The following is an 18,025-nucleotide window of genomic DNA, read 5'->3' as shown; positions in this document are numbered from 1 at the left end:
AGCCTTTGGTTTTGTTTTTGTAGATTTCCTTGCAAATGTATAATTTATTATTAATTTATAATGGTCAAAAAACATTAAAGGTCTTAGGGGGTCTAAATAAGATACATAAATTATTCATTTATAGCAAGTAATTGTGATGGGTATGTAAAAAGAATGTCCATTTTAATTTATCCCTGCACCTTTGAGATAAATGGAGATTAAAAATGTTTAGATTGTTAACTTAATCTTTAATTTCAGTGGATGAATGTTTGAATTCATGAAGTGCAGTGAGTATAAACTGTACTATGTAAAACATTATCGAAAGTACTGAATCCAAGAAGAATAAAACACATGATTTCAAATTGGTCTCTATTAGGGAGCTAGTTAGAATAATTTAAAATTTTCACATGTAGCAGTTTGTGGTTAGTTTTAATGCGGTAGACCATTTTCATGTCCATTATCTCAGTGTGATGAATTTATTTGGTAATTATTTAGCAATAGTGTACCTCTAAAATGAGCTTTAAATTAAATGTCTAATAACTTTGTAAAGTTGGTTTTTAATATAGCCTTTTTATTACATACGTATATTCTAAGCAATGAAATGGTAACAAAGATATGTGCTAAATTGCATTATGCTATTTTCTGAATCTTAGAGATGCTTAAATATTTGTTCAAAATAGTATAGTCAATATCAGTGTTTTTGAAAAACAAAGGATAGTTAGAGACTTAGCTAAACACGTAATTCTTGATTGGGTATGCTGTGTTTTTCTAAATTATCATTTAGATTATCATTTAGAGTAGAAAATGCTTAACTATACGTCTACAAAGATTTTTCTGAATGTAGAACTTGGGATTTCTATGAATTAAAAAATTGATAGACCCATACTTCCATGGAAAAAGCTAAATTCCTCTTGTGAATCAGTTAGCTAACATTGATAAGAAAATTTTCAAAAATTAGATTTTTTTTTTACCTTGCGACTGTAGTACATGCTCAGTGAAGAAAAGTCAGAAACTACAGAAATAAAAATTATCCTATCTCCCCACCATTTATGATATATTTCCTTTTTAAATTTTTTATTAACATGATTGTGATCCAAATACATAAATTTCTGTTATGTTATAAATTTTTATAAGCAGAATTATTAACTTCTAAAAATTAAAAAAGTGATCTATCTCCATGGAATAGTCCCCAATGTGGGAAACTGGTCTTTATTTCTAGAATACATAAAAGCCAGCAGAACCTTTTCTCAATTTTTATAATTTTTTGTAGTTATAGAAGTTTTATTTTCTTTTTAACTGAACATGTTTGTACCTTTTTACAAAGTTTCCATCCCTTAAATAAATATCCTCCTTAAAAGGAGTGTGTGTGATCCTTATGTCCTTCCCGTGTAGGAATGTTGTCAGCTGGGTCATTCCACGCGGGTAGCGTACTCATAAGCTTTTCAGATATTTTAAACCTTTATCTGTGTTGTCTTTGAATCTCTTACATCTCTTACCTTAATATCATAGTTGCGATTATGTGAGTTGTTGTAGAAGGGAGGCTGTTTTTGTTTGTTGTATATTTCTTTTCTTTCAGAAATTACAGATGTTTATAATTAGCCTCAAACACTGCCCTAATAGCAATTGGAAGATTACTGCCTTCAGCCGACGTGGTCTTTCCCTTTACCTCTGGAGGAGAATTACAACTGATCTGGAAGAAAGGGCTTACCGTAGGCAGTCAGATCACCAGAGTAGTGCTGAACATTCTTCCTGGCTTCATCTGAAACTTTGAGTAAGTGGACAAGAACTAGGAGACAGACGCTTATTGGATTTTACTCTTCAGTTTGTAACTCTTCCCCTCCAGAAGCCAGTTTCTGAATGGGATGAGACAACTGAAGAGAGCCAAATCCTGTTATCTAGGCCAGTTAGAGCTCTTAGCGTCTCAACTAAAGCAGATCCTATGAGAAAGGAGATTAACCTAGATACATTCTAATACATCATTTATCAATTTAGCGGAGGTCTCTTAGAGAGTCTTTGATACATCATTTTAGAAGGCCTGTTCTTTCCAACATTTAGTAGTAAGTCCCACTGACTTTATTTTGCACCAGAAGAGTAATTCACTCCACTTAGAACCTTCCAGTATTACATAACAATACCTTTTGAATAAGACTTTGAAATTATATCTTTTCCTGGAGGTGATGATTCTACTTGAGTTTTTTCTTTGTATCAATTATAAAATGGTTTTTTTGATTCTCTTTTAATTCAGTAACCTGAATGAGACCAATTCAATTTCTAAATCTTTTAGGGAAGGATAAATACTATTAAAATAGAAAACTTAGTACATTTAACTTTAAAATAAATCCTTAAATGTTCAGGTAGGTTCACCTGGAGTCTCTCTTCTTCCCAAAGATGTGCAAATAGAGCTTCAACTTTGCAGTAGTTATTAGCTTAGAAGCTATTTAGCCTTTATTTTAGCTATAGGTGCTAAATTGTAACCTGGAACTCAGTACATGACCTCTGTACTTCTGTGTTAGAGCTCTACCTCATATGACTTCCCCTGGTTACTGTGGACAGCACCCAGAGTCTCAGCATGAGTTGAGCTTAGGAAAGCTCATTGGAGACTTTTTTTTTAGTGTGTGCTCTAACAGTAGTGTTCTTAGAAAACATTGGTATAAGTTATGAAAAATCTATTTTTTATTGGCCAAATGTCCTATGAAAGAAAGGTGTTCTCTTGCCAAATGAAGCAGTTCATTTTCATGCAGAATTAAATTGGAGGCCACTTTGATTCATCCAAAAACAAACTTTCATGTCATCTATGGAAGGAAGCACCGTGTACTTTTTCTATCAGTCTTTAGTTACAAATTCAAATGAAATTGATGTCCCAATTACTTTTGATGATGACTCTAATGAATTTTAATGTCAAATTTTCTGTAAAAATTACCACTGTGAAGAACCCTATAGGAAGCAGTGTGGAGAAAATGTACAGTAGGCATTTTGTGGCACTTCTGGTCTGAGGTAGTTGTTTTAGTTAAAGATCTCATGTAGCTCCAGTGGTGGAATATATAAGCATAGGAGGCTGCATGTTTCTTGTAAAGTTAACTTGTATAGAATTGGCAGGCTATTTCAAATTTTAAAATTGCCAAAAAAGTGAATGTATAATTATATACGTGTAATTGAATTTTTGCTAGATGATCTGGTAGTATAGGTTATATGAATACCAAGAAGAAACAGTGTCATGTATTCATACAAGTATTTTGTTAAAGTCTTACTAGTTTTGTATTGGACACTCTTCTAGATCTTAAGATTACAGGTCTGAAGAGAGTAGTCAACATTGCTGTTCATCTTTTCTGAGATTATAACCGTAGTGAACTTTATTCTAGTTATTGGGGACAAAACAAAAGCTATGTTAGAGGCCATCCCTGTCCTGTCAGATCTTCACAGTCTCATTCCTATTGGCTGTTGAGCTGCTTACTAAATGCAAGGCTCTAAGAAACTGTAGGAATCAAAAGAGACAAGATATACCCAACCATCCAAGAAGATAATGATTCCTAGGTATTATATGACACTGGAGCATTGTAAGAGATACGGTACAGCTTGTAGGATATCTGAATCCAGATTACAGTGAGCTGTTAAAATGGCAGCTCACTGTATCTGCTGGACTATACGTAGTTCTTTGGGCTAACCCATTTTGACAATAAAAATTATCTGAGCTATAGCAGTATCTTATGGCTCAGGGCCTGGATTCTAGAGCCAAGTAAACCTGAATTCAGCTCCAGCTTTTCCTTTCACTAGCTTTATAACCTTCTAGTCTGCTTGCCTGGCCGCAATTTCCAAACTGTAAAATGGAGATAATTCTACTACTAAACAATTGGTGTTAAGTAGTGTTAGTATCATAACACCAAGATAAAACAGTACCTTGGTGTTGGTAACATAGTACCAAGATAACAGTAACCTTGGTGGTGTTGATAGGATTTAAACAAGTAAGGTAATGTATGTGACTGTTAGTACAGTGTATGGTAAGAACTCATTGTATTTTCATTATTCCAGGTGAATACCAGTTGATGCTAGTTCTTGGTCATCATTATATAAATTTTATGTTCCACATTTGTCTCCTTTTTATCAGGATAAAAGCATTAATAAATCTTACCCTTTTTCTTCCTTTCAACATTAATAGAATACTGTAATTAAAATATCACAACCATTTCCACACATTAATTGGTGAACAATAGAAACAATCCTCAGTAATTTGGACTGCTCTGAATTACATACTATTTTGAGAGAAATGTTAAAATGTTTAAAATAAGTTGTTCTTAAGTGTGTGTAGCATGATGGGTCAATAAATGATGCTCAGTAGAGGTTCTGCTGGAAATGTGTTTAGAGAGACTTGTAACTATCCACTTAAAATTATTTTTGGCCCTTCTTCTGGAAGGGCCAACTTAATGGTCTTTTATTATCAATGCACATAATTGTGTCATGAGCATAATTCTGTCCTTTCTCCAGTCTTTGAGTTGAGCCAGTTGATGATAGTTCATATCTCTTAAGGTAGTAGTAGTTTACTTGATTTGATTTTTAAGTTGGCGGGGTTGTGCTCAACTTTCCTTCCCGGTCTAAACTGTTAGCAGAATTTACCCTTTTGATTAACAATCAAAATAGCTCATTAGCTTGGGAGGAGACAAAGGTATGGGAGATTCAGAAAGACCTGATTCCTTACCAGATTTGATGACTGTCACTGAGATTTGAAGGTTTTTTTTGTTTTTTTTTTTTTGTTTTCGTTTTTTTGTTTTTCACATCAACTTGCCTCACAGAATAGGCCAAATAACACTCCTTCACTGTTGGTTACATTTATTGTGTTAGGTATATGAAATTATTGAGCTTTGAGGTAATGAACTTCCACTACATTTTATCATGAAGCATGGTTGAATGCCTTGTGTCTCCTGGCTAGGGCCCTGAAATCTCTCATGTTTGAAGTGAATTAGTAAAACAGTTTTTATCTCTAACCTTTAATCTAATAACTCTAGGAAAGTTATGCTTCTTGATCACATTTTTCTCTAAAGATACGATTGTTTTGAACAAGTTGTCTATTTACTTCTTAAATAATTGAGAAATGATAGCCTTTACTATTTTAATTTATGATTACCTACCTACATTTTGTTGTTTTTAACAACAAGCTTAATTTTTTAGTATAATCTGTTTATAGGCCTTTCCTCTTTCCCCATCATCTGCTGACTATTCAAATTAGCCAGTGTATAAAGCTGTTTATTTGTTGTCCAGTAGATTGTCTTGTCTGATAGCATTCTTACTCTTTATTTCTCATCTAGATGAATTTCATTTTCCTCTCATCCTTCATGTTTCTGTCTTTTAAAAAAAAACAACAAAAACCATTTATACTTCCATGAGACTGTGTGGTCTTCCAAAAGAGCCAGGTACTGATCAGATTTGGGGGTTTTTTGATTTGTTTTGTTTTGTTTTGCTGAACTGTGTGTTCTTATCCTTTATCCAATTTCCTGAAGTAAATCTCCCATGAATATTAGCACTTTAGATTGTTTGGGATTTAAAGCCTTCCATGTTTGTGATTTATTCCCCGTATCTGTGTTTTCATATTTTGCTTTGTTCTTTTCAGAAATTTTTTTGTTATAGAACTTTGCTGATTCATAGCATTTGGACGACTTGAACGTGTTAGCAATATAATTTTCAGCGTCTCTTCTTTTTCTAAAGTATTGGAATTACCTGATATGAAATGTGGATGTTAGTAGAGGGTGACCCTGACACCCCTATCTTATAGGTTCCTACCATCAGTGTATTTCTGGGTTTGCAGTCACTTTGGATTTATTTGTATCTAATAAACTAAGGTCTACATACTCTTCTAATGCAAAAAGAACCCTTTTACCAGTAACCATACATTTTAATTATCTATAAATTCTGACAGTTATATGTAACAGTTCCTTTGTGTTCTCAAATGATGATGTGTATTTTAATGAATAAGGCAAAATTTGTTTTTTTATTTTACACCGCATGTTAAATGAGGCTAACATGTCTAACATACTGGCTAATGTACTTGATACTTCAGCCTAATTATTGGATTTCAGCCAAATTTTTGTCTTTATGCAAAGGCTCTATATAGTGATTCCTAGCCCTAGTTTTGTAGTTCTTCATTTATTTTAAAGGGTATCACAAATTATTTCAGCAGAAACATTGATACGTAATATCTGTTTGGGAAAGAGGAAGACAGGATATTAACACTGAACTATTTGAACCCTACTAACCTAAAAAAAAAAAAAAATCAGCCTGCCTGCACTGCTTTAGCAGCCTGCTTCAGCAACATCCAGCATCAGGGATATTGAAGACACTTTTGAGGTACCATGGGAAACGTGTGACTGGCACCATAAGAGGAAACATCATGGTATAGTGAAAAGCACTGGAACTAGAAGGGAAGAAACCACTTTTCTGAGCCCACTTTTGCAACTGACAGTATGACCCCAAGCAAGTCACTTAACTGTAATCTTAGCTAATCACATATGAGGTTGCTTTGAAGAGTAGGTGGGTAAGACACTTACCTGATTCTCCATTATTTCATGTGTATATAAGTTCGTGTTTGGATGAACAGTAACTTTGCTTTAGGTTGAAAATTTTTTTTTCTGAAATGATTTATAATGATGCTATGAAAAGTAAAAGTCTAAATATATAGAAAACTTATAAAGTGAAATAATTAGGAAATTGTAATCAAAGGCATGATGTTTGTAGATTTTACGGCATGATGGAAGATGATGGTTGATAAGCCATCATATTCTTTTACTCCCATGCTTCTATGGGACTGGGTTCCCTATTCTTCTCTATTCACCTGTTTGTAATGAGTTTTGCTATATAAGGACTTATCTTTGATATTTATTCAAATATATCCATTCTGATAACAGCACAGTTCAGTGTATGTTCAAAATAGGCAGCTATATGACAATCGTGTCCATTTGTCTTTCAAGTGTTGCATCTAAGGTTTTTGGTGAGCTCCAGAAAACATAGCATGAGTGACTTTTGGGGGGATTTCTAGTTTTTACTTCCACCAGATGCTACTGTGACGTTTGACATTGGTTTAATTGCTTATATGCACAGGTTACATTTTATTTAAGTTGGGTGTGAAAAGTGGAAAGTATTGCGAAGCAGGCTCATCTACAATGCCCAAATTTAAAACATTAAAATAGAAGCTAGGTACCTAGAGGTAAACCATAGCTTTTAAGCTGTTTGAAGGTTGTGGATTATTAATGAGGCATATAGACTCTTGACTTACAGTAGTGGTGATATTCTTGAGATCAGCATGTGTACTCTTGATTTTTAACCTTTTTTTTTTTTTTAAAGTTTATTTTGAGAGAGAGTGAGCAAGGGAGGGCCAGAGAGAGAGAGAATGAGAAAATCATAAGCAGGCTCCGCACTGCAAGCACAAAGCCCAGTGTGGGGCTTAAACTCAGGAACCTTGAGATCATGAGCTAAGCCGAAATCCAGAGTCAGACACTTAACTAACTCAGCCACCCAGGTGCCCCTGTACTCTTGATATTTAAACTTGGTTATACAGAACAAAAGAAAATAATACCTTTAAGCTAATTTCTTTTCAAATACAAAAAATAACTGAAAAGTGTATAAAATTAAAAATAGTAGTTTCACTTCTGCCCCCACTATTAACCTTTTCAAGCCCAGAGATAAGTGCTATTACAGTGTAGTGTGTTATCACCAACCCTTGCAGATATGTCTTGTGAATATATAAATAAGTGTACATGTATGTTTTTAGTACCCCCATTCATTCCCAGCAATGTAATTGCTCTTCATTTAATATATGTTGCACATCCTTCTATATCATTATGCACATCTGCATTTTTCTTTCATGACCACATAATGTCACATTGTATGGCTATACTATAATTTATTTAAACAGTCCCCTGTATGATTTTAACTTAGTATTACTGTGAAGATTCCACAATGTATATCTCGGCATAGTTTTGCTTAAGATAAACCCTAGCAGTCAAATTCCTCACTTAAAGGGTATTTTTAATTGATTGGCATCTTCTTGATTTTGAGTTGTTGAACATATTCTCATATGTTTATTGGTCAGATTTGTTGCACTTAACACATTTTCCTATTGGTTTACTCAGTTTTCTTCTGTTGAATTGTTCATATTCCTAGAATTCTCTGTTATGAAATTAGCTCCATATCTCTGGATTGACAGATATTTTCCCAGTTTATTCTGTAATCTTTATGTTATTTTACTTTGTTCTGTTTGTTTACTGTTTTGCCACCCAGCAATGCTTAATTTCCAAGTACTTAACAATTTTTTATATTGTTTTATAGACTTTGTGTTTTATATTTAAGGTTGTCTCACTTTAAGGTTATTTAAATGTTACCTTTTCTTGTACTTAGATAGTTTCATTTTGTATGCCTAAATCCATGAGCCCCCTGGAATTGATTTGGTATGGAGAGAAATGGGGACCCAGCTTTAGCTAGCATGTTACCTGAAACACCATTTAATAAACATGCTTCTCCCAGTAATTTAAAATGCTATTTGGATTTTATGTATCCCTGTTTTTGGATATGTAGTATTTTATAACGTCCCAGTGTACATTTTGGTCAGTTTCTGGAATCTGTATTCTTTCTGTTGACCCATCTGTGTATTACTGCCAGTGAGCACTTAACCGTTTCACCAATTGTGCTCATGTCTGCTAGCTTAGTTCTCACTCAGCTTTTACAATTTGTTGGGTATCAACACTTTTTCTCGTAGAGAAATTTTAGTATAATTTTGTCAAATCACTTCCTTTTCTCTCCCCAGAAGAAACTAACACACCCTATCCAGGGGTCATATTGTTTTGGCGGGGTGGTAAAAATTGGGGTTGGGGAAAGGAATAACATCACTATTGTAATGAATTTTTCTATCTAGAATACGACATGGATTTCCATTTTCACGTTTTCTGTTATTCCCCTCAATAGTGCTATAGCTTTTATGACATAAATTTTGCATGTTATTTGTTAAGTTTATGCATATTTATTTTTTATTATCCTGATAAACAGAATTTTTTTCCTTCCATTTTTCTATTTGATACTGTGTTTATAAAACAAAGTTACTGGGTTTATATACTTGGGTTTTCCAGACAATACTGTCATCTGCAAAAAATTTCTATTCTTCCTATGCAATTTGATAGTTTTTAATATTTTATATTTTCTTAGAATATGACCTAAGATTATTTTGAAGTCACTTGTTAGCTTTTAATTTTAAGTTAGACATAGCCTAATGGAACACAATTTTCTGAAATCTTTTTATCTCTTTTGGATTTCTTCAAGAGATCTGACATTTTGGCTGAATTCTTAACATACCTCTTTTTGAGGGATCTTAGTCACAGTTACACTGTTTGCCCTTAAAAAGTAATAAAAAATGAAGTAAAAAAAAAAAAAAGTAGGCTAGCCCACAATATATTTTAAGTAGCCAAAGTAACTCTGTCCTCAGAGTAAATGATATTTACAACAGAATTAAAAATGATGTGTATTTCATTTATATAATTATTTTTATATTTTCTGGGACAAAGAATTGTTGACAATGTCATGGATAGACAGTGTTTCCACAGTCTTGAAAATAAAGGTTGTTGTATATGCTAATTAGGTCCCACAGTTCGTGTTTGTCCAGAGACACTCTGCTCCTCATTTGTGAATGAGTTGTGAGACTGGGAAAGAAAAGCATGTTTGTAAGGCAGATAGGAAAATTCCAGGGAAGATGCAAGATGGGGCCAATACTAATTTATGTGATACATATGTTTACAGTGTGTTAGCATTTACATGTGTTTTTGCACATAGGTGATCAAATACTAGTATGTTTTTTAAGAGAAAATGAATGTGATAGTTTAATAGTAACAACAGGTTCAATTTAAACTCTGTAAGGTCATGACATTATCTTCCAAAAATCCAGCATTAAACATTGATATAGCTGCAATTGAGTCATCTTGAATAAATTGGTACAAATAGGTGCTTTTAAAAAAGGAAGCAGCAATAATTTTCTGAATATTCAATTATATGATGTATTTACTGTATAAATATGTTAATAACTTTCCCCCATTGAGAAATGGCTTTTAGAGGATCACAATGCATTACTTGCATTAGAATAGAAATACTAATGAAATTCTCACTCTCTCTCACCTTTTTTTTTAGGTCATGGAAAATGGGAGATTTGCAAAATACAAGTATTTTACCCATGTCATGATCAACAAAACAGATATGTTAATGATAACTAAAAGGTAACTTTGTTGAATGTAATTTGGTAAGAGGTTAACTGAGAGCCACTCATGAAGGGAAGCAGTTGACATTCACCATTTTTGGCACATCGTCACCCCGATTCCTGCTAACTCTGGTCCTCTTGCTCTACAAGCCTCATCAGAAAACTACATAAATTTATGTTCAGCTTTGTGCATGAGTGCAGATAAGTCATAGCCATGCACAAACGTAAATTGTTTAGTATTTTTTCAACCAATTTGAATAATATAGAAATTCCCATAAAACTGTCCTCACAGTACCATTTCTTCCCGCTCTGAAAAAAGTGTACAGTTTCAGATTACTCCAGAAGTCTTCTAGTGATATCTATCCATTAGCATACATAGAGATTCAGTCACATAAGTAAATACATCACTGGAGACAGGTGATTTCTTACGTGGATACTCCCAGCTCCAACCAGATCCTCAAGTAGACCTGTAGATAGAGGTACATGCAAAATTACTCAGCGGCATAGCTTCAGAGGGGCTAGTTTTTGCAGGAGTTACTGTTAAACTGCAGGAAAGAGTCAGCTGCTGCAGTATTAAGACGGGGGTTTTGGATGGATGGCACAGAGTGAAATGTGACTGAGGAGGAGAGGTTATGGCTAACTGAAAGAAATTGTCAATAAACCTCTGGTTTCGTTCACTATTGAGAAGGGTGAAGTTGTATTAGCACCTATTAGTTCAAATTCACTGTTGAACTTAGCAGTCATTTCTAACGTTTTTCATACTAACCACTTGCGAGTCTAGAATTTATAACACTATATTAATTTTCTTATTTAAAAGTAACACAAAGTAGAAAATCCACGTGGTATTAGAAGGTATACTTGTAAAAGTTAATCTTCGTTCCATCCTAGGTACCAGTCCCTCTTTTCCCGGTCCTACTGGCCACCATTTTTACCTGTTTCCTCCTTGAAGTACTCTCTGCCTATACAAGCATACACGCATATGTATCTTAACAGAAATGGGAATCTGTTACACATACCATTCTGTACTTTAATTTTTTGCTTAAGATCTATGTCTTGAAGATTATTCCATATCAACATATGGAGATCTTTCTTAACTTGTAAAGGACTACTTTAGCATTTATAGGTATGTACTAAATTTTGCATCTAAGTCAGTAAACTTTTACAATTGGGGGGCAATGCTTCAAGCATTCTTGTTCTAGCGATTTTCAGTCATCTTTTTATTAACCCTGTCCCCCCCTGACGAAGCGAACTGTGTGACTCATCAGAGTTAAACAAGAGTCAGTTTATAGATTAGTTTGCAAGATTTAAAAAACTTTTCAACATAATGGATCTCTTTAAAGGAAGTCATATAAACCCTGATAAGGGAAGTTAGTTGCAGTTGAGTGAAAGGTAATACTCGTACCTAGGATTTCCTTTATTTCCACGTTTCATATTTGAGAATTAAAGTGTCTTTGAGGGGCACCTGGGTGGCTCTGGGTTATGTGTCCAACTCTTGATATCAGCTTAAGTCATGATCTCATAGTTGAAGGATCAAGCCTGGTGTTGGGTTTGGCGCTGAGAGTGGAGCCTCCCTGGGATCCACCATCTCCTCCTCTCTCGGTCCCTCCCCTGCTCTCACTCAGTCTCTCTCTCTAAATAAATAAATAAACTTAAAAAAAGAAAAAGAGGTCTTTGAGTCAGGAAAGGGAGTACCAGGAACATACTACGAGATGAGCCTGTCTTTGACTTTCCACGTGGTTGAGGACCTAGGAGAGGACCAGTTGGTTTTTTCCACTAGTACCTGTCATCCAGGATTGGTGAGAAAGGGGAGCAGAGACAGAAGATTGAAGTGATAGATGTAAGTCCTGATTAGTTGTCCCAACCAGGAGCCAGCTCTTTTCTTTATTGCAGTCCCTTGACTTAAAGTATGTATTACTTAAAAAAATAATCTGCTTGCACCTAGAGTTGATGTTTCAACCAGAAAGAATTGGGGAAGAAAAGCCTTTGAATGAAGGATTAAATAGAATTATAGACCATGCATTTTCATTTCTTGATTTCCCCCCCCCCCTCAAAAATGGGAAAACAAGAATTAATTTTAAAAACCTCTTTCTGAGGTAGGTTGGTAAGCCTATTGCATGGAGCTTTGGTAATAAAAACATTTATTCTAAAGCATTAGTTACACAAAAGCTCTCCAAAATATTGGTTAATAATAGGTTCTGTAAGTTTATTTTGTATAAAGCGTCTTACATATTTGAATTTAGAAGTACTTCATTTTTTCTAACTTAGGTATTATGTGCTACCAATTTCCCACAAAACATTGCTTTAGCTACCTCCCACAAATTTTATGTTGTGTTATATTTTAGTTCTCATTCAGTTCAAGACATTTTCTAATTTCTTCTGAGATTGTTTGACTCATGGATTATTTAGAAGTATGCTAATTTCTAAGCATTTAGAAATAATTGTTTCTGTTACTGGTTTCTAGTTTAATTTCATTATGATCTGAGGACATACTTTGTATGATTTCAGTTCTTTTAAATTCCTTAAGGTTATTTATGACTCATAATACAGTCTCTGTTTGCATTATGTGCACTTGCAATGAATGTATATCTTGCTATTATTATATTACTGGATATAAGTGCCTTTATGTCTACAGTGGGTTCTTTTTTTCCCCCCAGCGGTGTCTTGTTTGTAACAAAAGGAACATTTGGACAGCTTACATGTGAGTGGCAGTATAGTTTTGATGAGTTTACCAAAGAGCCCTTCATTGTTCATGGGAGAAGATTACGCATTGAAGCAAAGGTATGTTGAATAGATTTTTTTGAAAACTTGGAACTGAAGATAATAAATTGAAATGGTCCTCCTTCGTAATTTTCCCATCTCTTTTATAGACATTGCTTTGTCTTACTATGGTTTTCCTTGACACCTTCTGTCTTATGCAGGTTTAAAGAAAAGAAAGCTAGGCCAAGAAAAAAATGTGATACTTTATGTGCTATTACATGGACAACAGTGTTCCTGAGATTTCATTTTCTGTTCAGTAACAGAACCCCGCTTTCTCACTGCTGTCCAGGACACTCAAATGAGAAATCCATTTGTATACGTCAGAATCTCCAGCAGTTCCATACAAAATGTTTTTCCCTGAAAATCTTACAAAAAGACACTTAAAAAGTTCTCTCTCCCTCTAATAGACCATTGTTGGTGGTTCTTTTTCTTTTTATAGATACTATCTTCCCAATTCAGTTATAATCTTGAAGGCAGATACCATTTCTCACTCTGCATTGATTACTAGCACAGTGCCTGGTACTTGGATGTAGATAAAATGAATTGCTTGTCTTTGGCAAATCAGCAGAGACTCATTATACATTGTAAGTTGTAAAGATTGCACTACATATTATATGTGATACAAAGAAATACAAGGTATTTGGCTTCATGGTATTTGACCAGATACCTATGTGTAGGGGGCACTTTGGCATTGGCTGTGCGCGTAGGAAATATTGTAAGTGACACAACCAAAGTAAGTTTTGTTCTTTGTTATTTTTGTTGCATTTTGACTTTGAGGAATTTAATTGGCTCCTGTAACTGAAAGTCTTAGGTCTTTATCTGCTAGTTTAGATATGCTCCAATGGTGTCATTAGCGGTTATTCTCTCTCCCTTCCTCTCCTCCATTCTCTCCTTCTTCACCACCCCTGCTTCTAGGTCCTACTTTCTTCAGTGTTGGCTTCATTGTCAAGCCGGCCAGCAGAAGTTCCAGGTTTATATGCTACTAGCTCAGCAGAATGAAAGCATCTCACTGGGTCTCACTGGGCCACCTTTGGTCACATGCCTATTCCTGAACTAATCTCTTTGGTCAGAGAGCGGGTGTGAGCCAGTTGGCCAGGTGAGGGTCATGGGATCACCATGATGCTACCAAGAAGGAGGGGTCAACTCTATCTGAAGTATTTGGAGTGAGAGAAGGTGAGAAGTAGTTACCCAAAGACTCAAAAAGTTGTTGCTGGAAGAAAGGGCAGTAGACACAGGCAGGCAAAAACAACAGATATTTTCTTGGCTAGTCTGTAGAACAGAACTGCCCCTAGGCCTTGTGTTTAACCATTGAAAACCATTTCTCTAGTCTTCCCACTCGTTCCAAAGACACGAACAGCTCAAGAGTAGACCGGCTACTTGTTCTTGAGGATCTTAGACCAACTTACACATTGAGAATTTCTCTGATTCACTCAGAAAATGAAAGGCCCTGTGGCCTTATTATACAAAGTAATGGACAGTGGCTATTACCTTCTGCTCTAGCCTGTACTGCTTTCCTGGCTTTTTTCATACCTTTTTCTCTCTCCAAAAATAACCTTCTTCTTACCTTCTTGGTTTCTTTCCCTTCTACTTTTCCTTGAAATCTTTTATCAGTGTATATCCTTTTTTTTTTTTTTAAGTAAAAGAATCTGATTTCTTCTGCAGTCTGTATTTACATGGATGTTTGAATTACTTAGAGAAATTGTTCAACCTGTGAGACCCCCCACATTTCTTCTTCTGCAGCTCTGCCTATAGTTAATGGAAGTAAACTGCCCTCCTCCTGAATAATCCTTTTATTTCTGTTTGACTCTCTCATGCTTACCATCCACTATTAGCTCTCCCCACAAACATTGAACAGAATGCCTAAAGAATGTTAAAAGTAGAGGCCGTCAGAAAAAAAAAAGAAAAAGCAGAGGACATTAAGCTTAAGCTACATTCATATTGCATGACCAATTTAAAATGTCAGAAGTTACATACATAACACACACCCCATACAACGCATACGTGTGTATGTATGTACACACATATAATTTTTTTTAGCTGAGCTCATCATGATTCCATGGCCATATATCAAGAACTATCTGAGAAACTATTTGGGTGGGGGGTGGGGAGGAGGAACACTGCTCCCAGACTTATCTCCTCATCCTTTGAGTAAACAAATGGGGGGGGGGGAGAGCTAAATTCTAACATCCATTATCATTAAGCTTAAGTTACAGAGCTTTAGCAATTGAAATCTCAAAGCTTTGTAACTTAAGCTTAGTGATAATGGATATGTTAGAATTTAGCCCTCCCCCCCCCCCCCCCGCCCCATTTGTGTTTGATTCTTCTTGGATTCTTCATTCTTGGCTTTTTTATGTTTGTTTTTTTAGGTACATAATTTGTGTAAGGTGGACACTTTAAGCACAGATTTATAAAACTGTGGCATTTTAAAATCATATTTCTGCAACTGGATTTTCATTTTAATGAAGTTATTCTGTTTATAGGAACGAGTGAAGTCTGTATTTCATGCCAAAGAGTTTGGAAAAATAATTAACTTCAAGACCCCAGAAGATGCTAGGGTAAAAGCCAACTTCTAGATTTACATTGATTACATTTTGAGTTTCATTGCAAGTTCTTGAAATAAGCAAATGTTGGTTTATTTCCCCACAACAGTGGATCCTCACGAAACTAGAAGAAGCAAGAGAACCTTCCCCGAGATTCTGATGGAGAATACTGCCTGAAGAGAGACAACAATAAATCATTAGAGTTTCTACCTTGTACCTTTCAAAACCAGTCTGGGAAGTACAGTACAGAAGTAATTTCAAGTAAACAAATAAAAAAAAAAATCAGTTACAATCAGGTAAAACAATCAGGTGATTAAAATATTTCAACTCATTGGAGATCCATTTGGTCTTCTAACTTGAATCATGCATATGGTTAAAATTCTAATTACTTTACAAAAGAAACATTTATTTGATGAACCTTAAATACTTGCTCCAAGTAATTCTCTGCAGTGTAGAGAAATTGCCCATATTTCACCCCACATGGAGGTAAATTTAATGTTTCTAGTTCACATTTTAAACTTCTGTCATGAAGTTTATAACTTCTATCTTCAGACTCCCTGAATCAGTGATGGGTAAATGGTCAAATCAAACATTGCCTCGGTATCAAAAACTTTAGTGGTGGTTTCTTTAGAAACATGAAGTTCTTTTTACAGATAAATATTTTGGTATTATTTTCCTTATTTTTTTATAAAGGACAGGTTTGAATTATACTTCCATAGCATGACTATGAAAAACATTTTTTAATATACTATAATACAGATTGAGTAATACCCCTTCAAGCTTGAAGCCTTAGAAATACTTTCTCAAGCCAACTTCATGGGATCTACTCGGTTTACCCAAGTCACATTTTTAACATTGCTGACTTTACAGGAAAATCCCTGAAGCCTTAAAATAACAACTCTCCATTCATTGGAAATATGAAATAAAATTCCCATCATCTTAGATGTGAGTCATGCTTCAGAACAGACAGCCCTTCTTGTAAGTAAATATATGTACCCTAAAGTGTTAATTACCTGTTCTGTCGGCAAAAGATTGGGAATTTCTGCTGTGCTTTCTGTACAGTTATTCAAATGAGAATCACTCTTTTAAAAGCTCATCAGAAAAAAAATCATGGACTGCACATTAATAAAAATAAGGTCATGGGGGAGTTTCTTGGTTTTTGTCCAAGATCTTGTAAATTAATATAATATGAATGTACTTTTTCAAGTGAAAGGGGTTGAATACATGACTGCGAACCATGAAGAGAACAATGCAGTGTCTTATTTCGTTACTGAATAATACAGAGTATTTGATGCATGTCGTATGTGCCATGAAATTATTATAAACTGTTTCTGGGATTGGAGACTTTGGATAGTAATAATTGTGAAATTCTCCTCAGGGTCCTCAAACCCTTGCTTTGTTGTAAAAGCTAAAATAAACAGCATGCCAGACTGTAATTGTATTTCTTCCTGACCCTATCCTGCTACTAAATACTTTGATTTTCCTCTGATTATAAAAACACATTGTTTATTATCAGTAGTCTCCCAGTATGTTTTTTTCTTTGCTGAATATAAATTGAATCAAAAGATGACAGATTTCATATCCCATGGTAGCGTGTGCTCGCTCCCTTGATGACTTTTGTTCAAAGTAACATACACATTGTCTCTGTTGCCAAGCTCCTCCACTTTTACGTTAGAATTAAGCCTAAGAGTAGTGGCCAGAAAACTTTGATCAGATTGTCCTCATCCGAAATGTTGCTTTACTGGAGTTCCATTCAGGACCACTAACAAAGTACCTCATTACCTACCACTGTTGCAGAATTTTTTATCACAGTACCAGGGATTCGTTGTTTTGCCGCTTCGAAGAATCAAGGAGGTGGACACAAAATGAGCAGCAGGCAAAGTTTATTGGAATATGAGATCAGAAAGGAAGAATAGTATGAAAGCTCTCTCTACAGAGAGGCGACATTCGAAAGTAAATGCCTGCAGACTATAGTCAAGGGTCCTTGTTTCATAAGGTTCTGGTCAGCATCCCCTTCCCTTTCCCCTTGTCCCTTCTCAGATTCTACCCTTAGTGACTAGACAACTCTAGGTGCTGGGTTGTCCATTCCTGATTGGCTCGACTCCATTGTGTGAGGAGTCAGAATGGTCATACTGTCCCATGTATAACATAAGTTTTATGGTTTAGCTAGGTATTTTGAATGTCAAATTCCTGAGGGGGAATCTGAGGGGGAGTAGGTGTGTCTGTTACATTTTTAAGAGGGACCTTACACCTGAGGGGGTTTGCTGTAGTCAAAACACTCCCAGTGTTTTTCCAAAATAATGTGTTTTTCCCCATCCAGGGAGCTCGGGTCCTAACCTTTCTCTCTCTGCCTATTTTATCCTATCTTTCCCTGTTATACTACAGTTTCATGATTTCATTCTCAAAACATACAGGCGCAAAACTTTTGGGTGTCCCACGGTGAAAGAGTAAACATATTTTTCTAGGATCCTCTGGAGGGCAGCAGGGAATGGGTCTTGTACCTAGTACACATGCAATGCCAGCCTGCCTG

The 18,025-nt window shown here is 35.2% G+C and overlaps 1 protein-coding gene across 5 annotated transcripts in view; it reads left to right on the top strand.

The window, feature by feature from the left end:
* VPS13A (vacuolar protein sorting 13 homolog A) overlaps positions 1-17,007 on the top strand; it is a 251,081-nt gene extending 234,074 nt beyond the window's left edge. For 3 of the 5 annotated variants that reach the window (XM_027040998.2, XM_053205240.1, XM_053205241.1), the window contains 4 exons: positions 10,132-10,217; positions 12,853-12,976; positions 15,436-15,510; positions 15,605-17,007. In XM_027040998.2, the coding sequence (XP_026896799.1) occupies positions 10,132-10,217; positions 12,853-12,976; positions 15,436-15,510; positions 15,605-15,655 (336 nt within the window). In that variant the 3' untranslated portion in view covers positions 15,656-17,007. Of the gene's footprint in view, positions 1-1,599; positions 1,751-5,276; positions 5,331-10,131; positions 10,218-12,852; positions 12,977-15,435; positions 15,511-15,604 lie in introns of those variants that run through there. The other 2 variants (XR_008291251.1, XR_008291252.1) reach the window with 2 other exon arrangements.
* Positions 17,008-18,025: the final 1,018 nt, after the last annotated feature.

This window comes from Acinonyx jubatus, chromosome D4 (genome assembly GCF_027475565.1).
Source record: "Acinonyx jubatus isolate Ajub_Pintada_27869175 chromosome D4, VMU_Ajub_asm_v1.0, whole genome shotgun sequence".
Classification (NCBI taxonomy): domain Eukaryota; kingdom Metazoa; phylum Chordata; class Mammalia; order Carnivora; family Felidae; genus Acinonyx; species Acinonyx jubatus.
The sequence above is the reverse complement of the archived record's forward strand: the minus strand, read 5'-3'. Positions and strand labels throughout refer to the sequence as shown.